The sequence below is a fragment of the Culex pipiens genome, chromosome 3, assembly GCF_016801865.2.
Source record: "Culex pipiens pallens isolate TS chromosome 3, TS_CPP_V2, whole genome shotgun sequence".
Lineage (NCBI taxonomy): Eukaryota > Metazoa > Arthropoda > Insecta > Diptera > Culicidae > Culex > Culex pipiens.
The window spans coordinates 161529228-161537696 of NC_068939.1; the positions used below are offsets into that span (position 1 = coordinate 161529228).

Genomic DNA, 8469 nt, shown 5'->3' on the forward strand with positions numbered 1-8469 from the left:
ATCAGGACAGCTGTACAACGACTCAACCATCCCATCATCACCGCATTTTTTGCCTGCACGGGATGTCGTTCGGAGTCTGAACATCACACAAAAAACGTGAAACACATTTATTTACACAATTTGTATCCCTTCTTTGTGGCAGACAACTAGACGGAAGAAAAGGTGGAATTGACAGCCGTTCTAGGTGCCTAGAACCACATCGGTCCAACGAGGGATGAAATATTACCCCGTGTTTGCAGCTTGAACATCGCGCGTCCAGGATTCGTACCTTATTTGTCCGGGTTTCCGATTCTGCGGGTCTCGTTAGCGCGCGTTGACAGCCATGATGAACGTAAAGGTTCCTCTCGCGATCAGAATAGCATCGTCACCCCCTCGCAAGTTACAATGTCACGCCCAGCCGTCACCCTGCATAGAGAGAATGAACATTCGAAAAAGTCAATAAAGTTTCAACCTAAAACACAGCATGATCAGAAAAGATCCCCAAAAAAGATCGTTTGAGCGGCACTTTTTTTGTACCCCGCGAGAAGAATGTCCATCATCCGTCACGCACATGGAGACCGACGGGACCCGCAGAGGTTCCGTCCCGACGAGGTGTCTTACGTGGCGGTACAGTTTTGAGTGATGACCCCGAAAACAAAAGTGCGCGAACCCGATTCGTTCTGACTCGTTGCGACCCCTAATTATTTTTTTATTTGACAAATTAAACCTACTAACGAATGTCTGTTTTCATTGCTCAAATGAGTCTTTCCTGTAGTATCTTCACTTGGAAGGCATATCGGCGATTACAGTCAAACTTCGGGTCGCAAAGTGTCCAACCTCGACCAGCCATCAATGCGCTTGCGCGTTCGACTTTTGGTCCATCATCATCATCATCATGTCAAGCTATTCATACATCCCCGAGGGCGAGCGCGCGCGGGGTGACGCTGGACCCGTTCTTGGCCTTGGCCACGCACTGCGCGTTGTCTCCTTGGAAGAAATCTCGTCTCGGCCGGGCAGGGAAGACATTACGGAGATTTATGAGTGTATAATTAAGATGATTGATAAAAAGGTGAAAATATTTATAAACATTACACTCTGGGGTGGGTTGTGTTGTGCTTTGGGGACGGACGACGACTAAATTGTTGTTAACCACGCGGGATGATCTTTTGTGTGAGTGTGTGTGGTACCGGTCTTGTGACGACGAGGGAGGACGGATTGACTTCGCTTGCTACCCGGGGACTTGTTTAATGGAATGTGGAGTAATGTGTGACCGTTCTTTGTGCTTTTAGTCAGAAGTTGACAATCATAAATGAACAATATAAATAAGGGCTTAGAGTACAAAATTTACATATCGATTTTTTTTTTATATAAGCGATACTTAAGCCCTGTGCAGAAAAGTTTGCATTCATAAAAATGTTCATTTTAAAAATATAGATCTCTAGTGCATTCTGAAGCGTACCCAGAAAAAAAAAGAATCGGAAAAAATCTATCAAATTTTTTTTGGAATTTTTGTGTATTTTGCAAAGATTCTAAGGGGCCACCCATAAACCACTTGGACACTTTTTTTTAACTTCAAATCACCCCTTTACCTTTTGTGAACTTTTATCTTGGGTTTAGTCATTATGATCGATGTTTTGTCCAAATGAACCATTTTGCCTAAGGCCATTGTAAATTATATTTCAAGTATTTAGAAAAATAACACAATAGGCAAAATATAGAGTTCGTCCAAAGTTTCTCGGCCATAATGCATTTATTTTTATTAATAATTTCAGTATATTTTTGGTACCTATTGAATGGTAAATTTTATAAAAGCGGTCTCAGGATGTACCGGAGACAATCCCCGTAATGGCGGACATTTGTCTCAAACAAAATATTTGATAGAAAAAAAAAATAACAAATGGATTTGAAGCATAAAATTAACGGGATTGCCTCAAAAGGCCGAAACTCAAAAGGCAGAATTTCGGAAGGCCGAAATTCAAAAGGCCGAATTTTGTCTTTTGCTCGGAAGGCAAAACGTCTCAAAAGGCCGAATGTCTCGAAAGGCAGAATGATTATGGAATTCAGAATTTTATTCATATTATCACGATTTTCATTGATTATGATGTTCAAAGATACAGTAAACTAACAAAGTATGATCTTTTTTGTAATTTTAAGCGAAATAAGTACATATTGAGTACATTCTGTTTATTTTTACCGATCATTTTGTTATCATGCATACAAGTGAGTAGAGTAGAATGAATTAAAGCATTTCAATCTTGTTGTCTATTGAATTATGGTGACGGTAATCGAAATTTGATCATTCGTCACCAAGTACTTAAATGAATTCAACTAATTACAATTATTTTTTTGCGGCAAATAAATTAAAACTTTAAAAATTTAGTTAGCAACAATGCTAGAAAGTTTTGCCTTCTCTATTTCGAAAGCAATTTTTGTTATATAACTATGGTTTATGAAAATAATAATTGCCTTATGGGATTCGGCCTTTTGAGCATTCGGCCTTTTGGGATTCGGCCTTATGAGAATTCTGCCTTTCGATTAATTCGGCCTTTTGAATTTCGGCCTTTCGGGATTCGGCCTTTTGAGTTTCGGCCTTTCATAGGAGACCCAAATTAACACCATATTATGGTGCAGTGAATTACGGGCGAATTGTTTTGATCAATCAGAAATTGTTTAAAAAATATTTGAAGGATTAAAATATAATTTGCATTCGATTAAAATAAAGTGCACCGTTTTTGAGTTTTTTTGTTTTTTTTTTTTCTTCAAATATTTGTTTTAAATTTGTAAAAAAGAAGAAAAAAATACCATTTATTTAAAACAATCAAAATGTTGCTAAAAATCTTATGTTTCATATTTTGAATATTTTTAATTTGACCTTTCTTTGCTAGATATAAGTTTTGCATAAAATTAAAATGAGGAAATTTTTATTTTGTAAGTGTTATATCTTGGAAATTATGGATCTTATTTTAAATGATACGAAATCGACAATACAGTAAATATCTTTCTAAATTTAAAGATCAAGACTTTTCTTTAAAATTGTCACACAGAGTACACTCTTTTGAAATATTTTTCGTGGCCTGTATGGTATCTCAGCAACAAAAGAATGGATCAGAAATGTTCGAAAAAAATGCAGTACAGAATTTACTCAACTATTCGTTTTTTTAGAGATTAAAAAAAATTATTGAAAATAGCTTGAAAAATTACTATTAAATACAATTTTTCAATCTGCGATAAAAACAGATTTTGAAAATCTTTTCAATATAAGTTTTGACAGTTTCAAAAATTTCTGTTACAAAATCAATTCGTCCGTCATCAGAAATTTAAATTTTAATTCCCGAATAAAAATTTCTAAAAAAATATGGAAGATATGTTTGTAGAAATGAAAAAGGCAATGAAAATTCAATTAACAAAAGAAATAATATCTCTAAATTTATTCACATGTTCAGTAGATAGTTTATTTCATTCAATAAGGCTTTAAAGAAATACAGGGTTCAACATTTTATTTTAAGGCTTTATTAGGGACCATCCATAAACCACGTGGACAATTTAGGGGGGGAGGGGGTATGGCGATTGTCCACGCTCCATACAAAAAAGTTTTTTTTTGTATGGACAATTGTCCACGAGGGGGGGGGGGGAGGTTGAGATTACCAAAAAAGTGTCCACGTGGTTTGTGGATGGTCCCTTAAGAAAATCTTATTTGTAGAAAAGAAGATGGACGTTGTGTCTAACCAGTACATGTTTTAAAACAACTCTAGATATAAGATTTACCTTTTCAACAATATTTAATTTACCATTAAAACACATTTTTATACTACAAAAATCAGGTTGTATGAACACTAGGGGGTACCAGGAGCTTAATAAACACGAAACCTAGTCTAGAAAAGGTTGAGAACCGGTGGTCTAAAATAATATTTGCACATAGTTTCAGACAAACAACTGTTTTTTTGCAATTCCGCTGTGAAACTGTCAACTTTTCCTGTCCTTCTGGAGAAACGAAACGGCCTACTTTTCCCTATCAAAAATAACTTAATGGAAAATAAATACATTTCAATACCAGTGCTGAAAAGTTCGACTTTTCAGCACTGAAATGGGTGCTGAAAAGTTGAACTTTTCAACACTAGTATCGAAAAGTAACATTTTTCAATATTGTTTGTTTTGAACGGTGAATTTACTAAACACATGAATGTTTGACAAAAAATTCCATTCAAGAAGCATTTTCCGGAATTGCAAAAAATGTTGTAAGCAACTCGTTGCATAACTTGATTTTTTCAGCACTCGTCGTATTTATCCAACTCGGTAAACCTCGTTGGATAAATGTACAACTCGTGCTGAAAAAAACTTCGTTTTGCAACTTGTTGCATCAACTACTATTTTATCGGGGTTTATAAAAAAAGGTCATAAAACTGGGTTTCAATGCAAAGATGAAGTCTGGCGTCTTAGACAAAGTTTGTGGAAATTTCTGCAAAGACAAAGTTTGTACTTTTGCCAAAGACGCCAAAGCTCTATCACTTTACTGTCAAAAGTTAGAAATACCATAGCCTACTGTGATGAGTTATCTGAAAAACAAATTTCACAAAAAGTAGGACATGATAATGCTTAACAAAGTTCTAGAACATGTCAAAGCAAGAAAATGCTTATTTTTAGCTCTAATCAATTAAGTTCATCAAAACAGCCTTTTGAACCACTGTGCTTTGATCTCTATCATGAGCTAAACAATTTTTGATTCAAAGTTTGAAAAAAAAGCCTGATTTCATTTATTTATCAAAGTCGGGTGACAAAAACATTGAATAAAAATACAAATTCAGCGATTTTGAACATGGTTTTGCTTTTAATACATAATTGCTTTCATGCTACAAGCAGTTTTGTTTTTTTAATTAATGACGCATGGAAATCATTCAAAATAAAGTAACGATTACATTTTTTTAAAGGTGCAACATAAAATAGTAAACATGTTTTATTTGTTTGGGAAATGAACATTCTTGATCAACTATTGATTTATTTATTGTTTTGTTTTTTTTTTTTTCGATTGGATCATATATCGTCAGCTGTGTGCTATCTTGTGACATAGACCATTTTGGTCGAAAATGAGTTAATGATGACGATTTGCTATACTTAACAAACACTACAAGATGCGTTAACCCGATTTTGGAAACTCGCTTCCGTTTCCCGAATATCGCAATACACACTTGTGACATAGACCAATTTATCATCAAAATGATCGTGCACACTTGTGACACGTCATACATGTTGTTGGAAAATGTGGAAATTTTTTCTTGTTTTTCACAAATTTATGTACACACATACTTTCTAAAGGCAATGCAACCTTTTGTTTTTGAAAATATACTGATTAAGTCGGTTAATCTATTGATTTAAGCCTATTTTAGTTTGTATGGGAATTCTGTGCACACTTGTGACACGTAGTACAATTTTACTTTCGAAGCACACTTGTGACACGTGCTTTTCAGATTTTTGTTTACATTATTTACTGTATCTTTTAACTGGTGTTTTAAACTTCATTATCCCGGTACGAGAATTGAACTCACGACCTCTGGATTAGAAACCCAGCACGCCGCTAGTCGACACCCATCCCCTACCGGTCAGTATTCCCAGTGAGCATATTAACTCTTTTAAGGGATCTGACTTGTGTAACCAAATTAGTTGAAACTTGGAGCGTTTGTTAAGCGATACTATACGAACCGATTGCTTCAAAAAGTTTGGCTCTACCATTCATAGTTTTGAAAATATTTATCATCAAACTTTAAAATCGATTTTCTCGGAAAGTACTAAATGGTCGTTGTCACAAGATAGCACACAGCTGACGATATATTTTTAAGCAAATTTGCTCAGGGACTATCCATAAATCACGTGGACACTTTTTTGGGAATCTCAACCCCCCCCCCCCCCCTTCGTGGACAATTGTCCATACTAAAAAAAACTTTTTTGTATGGAGCGTTGACAATCGCTTACTCCCCCCCCCCTCCCCCCTAAAGTGTCCACGTGGTTTAGGATGGTCCCTCACGGTCGCTGTTGATATACAGTAGGGTGGTCCAAATCCGGGCTTCCTTGGGGCTACCCCCTGAAATCAAATATTGACCCATCACTAGGCTAAATCGAAAATTTGAGCTCATTCTGACCACAGGAACACCTCCCCCTAAGCCCTTGAAGTGGTCAGAAAGAGCTCAAATTTGGAATTCCGTCTAGTGATGGGTCAATATTTGGATTCAGAGGGTAGTTCCGAGGAAGCCCGGATTTGGACCACCCAAATATACAGTTGATTTTATATCACAGGGCTGTATTTTATGGGTAAGCAAACTTTTTGCAATAAATTTGGTAAAAAATTTGCATTAAAAAATTCATCAGTCAAAAATTTAAATGTTGATAAACCCTTCAACTGCTGTCAAGGCTCACAATACAATACACACATAGAGAGACAATAGCGTCATAAAAGCGTATCACATACACACATTTAGAGGGGGGAGACTATTCATTACCCACTCTAACGTTAGGGGGGCTGCGGGCGAGAATCGGGCATCGCCAGTGCCAGTTAAGACGCTTAAGCAAAGACACGCACCTTAAAAATTTAAATTTCTGTGTTGCTCACTCACACCAATATCATTCGCGCTTGCAAGCACGCACACTGCCTCAATTATCGTAACGCGCAAACTGTCAAACATGTTTGTTTGCTTTTGCAAAAGGTTTTAAAAATAGTTTGTTGTTTGCGCGTTTTTTTTTTCGTTTTTCGTGAAAATGAAGGTAAGTGATTACATTAATTAGTCATTCAAGCCATTTAAGCTTAATTTCGCGGCAACAGGTTTTGTTTATTTCCCTTTGCAGCTTCCTCCTCCGCCACCTCTTCCAAGCGGCGCACCGCTGGCATCCCCGAAGACCCAAACGGCCACCGTGGCCCTGGCCAAACCAAGGAGGAAGAATGGTTCGTCCTCCAGGGCACGGTCATCAAGGAGGATCCAGCGCGGATGGCTGCCAAAGGAGGATGAGAAGCAGAGGTAAGGCCAGCGGGATGAGGTCAACTTGAACACAACCTGAGGAGTTAATCGAGTTTGTTTCGATTTTCAGGACCGATTGCTGCACCGGCAACAGTGGCGCTCTATCCGGATCGCGCTTCCGCAAATGGTTCTGCCGTGGTGAAAATTCGTACAAACGGTCAAGCGAGTGAACTTTCTCCCTTCGGCAACAGTCGCTTCCCCCAGCAGCAGAACAAACGTCCAGTACGGCGTTCAAGTGCCTGGTCGACACAGTGGCCCAAAACCATTCCAGCTACTATCTGCTGACCCAGCTGCTCAACAAGAACCAGCAGAGCGAGATCTTGCGCCGCATGAAGAACGCCGAGGCCGACACAAACCAACTGCAACAGCAGCTGGCAAGTCAACAGCCGCGCATTCCGATCCCGCAAGAGCTGCAGTTCCACATCCAGAGCAACACACAGAACGTGCTGCTGCAAGACCAGCGCAGGATGCTGTACGAGTAGGCCGTCGAACCGACCGCTGCCAATTTATCCAGTCCTTTTGTCGGGGCAGAGCCAAACGACCGCCGGAGCAAACAAATTTACCGCGCCGTCGGCTGCTAACCCAATGTTCCCGGGCGGATCAACCGCGGCCGAGCTGTCCACTCGCTGCAGCAGAGGATGCATCTCTTGCAACCCCTGTTCCTTTTTTTCCTTAATTTTCCGAGAGAGAATTAACTTCTTGCAGGAAAGTAGTTTTTCTTGTTCTGTTCAAATTTCTCAATTGTTAATTTCCCCCCCAAAACATACATTAATATTATTCTCTATAAAATTCAAAAACACAATGGTTCAAACATAAAAAAATAAAATTGTAAGAAAAACACAAACACAATGAAACAAAACCACAAAAATACTGAACAATAATAATACTAGTATTCTAAGCCAAAAAACAATGAAACAAAAATATAAAATAAATCAGAAACATCAAAAAAATCTAAAAACCGAAGTACTGAAATGCTAAAATATGGATAGTAAAATTATAGAAATACAAAAATACAAAAATACAAAAATACAAAAATACAAAAATACAAAAATACAAAAATACAAAAATACAAAAATACAAAAATACAAAAATACAAAAATACAAAAATACAAAAATACAAAAATACAAAAATACAAAAATACAAAAATACAAAAATACAAAAATACAAAAATACAAAAATACAAAAATACAAAAATACAAAAATACAAAAATACAAAAATACAAAAATACAAAAATACAAAAATACAAAAAATACAAAAAATACAAAAATACAAAAATACAAAAATACAAAAAAACAAAAATACAAAAATACAAAAAAACAAAAATACAAAAATACAAAAATACAAAAATACAAAAATACAAAAATACAAAAATACAAAAATACAAAAATACAAAAATACAAAAATACAAAAATACAAAAATACAAAAATACAAAAATACAAAAATACAAAAATACAAAAAATACAAAAATACAAAAATACAAAAATAC

General features: G+C 36.4%; 1 protein-coding gene across 1 annotated transcript; it reads left to right on the forward strand.

Moving 5' to 3' along the window:
* Positions 1 to 6465: 6465 nt before the first annotated feature.
* On the forward strand, positions 6466 to 7293 carry LOC120413683 (uncharacterized). Its single transcript, XM_039574611.2, has 3 exons — positions 6466 to 6729; positions 6788 to 6980; positions 7051 to 7293. The coding sequence occupies exons 1-3, from the start codon at positions 6724 to 6726 to the stop codon at positions 7263 to 7265; spliced, it is 414 nt and encodes a 137-aa protein (XP_039430545.1). The 5' UTR covers positions 6466 to 6723; the 3' UTR covers positions 7266 to 7293.
* Positions 7294 to 8469: the final 1176 nt, after the last annotated feature.

What these genes read in the sequence shown, in the direction of transcription:
- LOC120413683 (XM_039574611.2), top strand. An exon ending in AAGGAGGATGAGAAGCAGAG is followed by an intron (nt 6,981 to 7,050) that starts GTAAGGCCAGCG and finishes TTCGATTTTCAG; the next exon opens with GACCGATTGCTGCACCGGCA.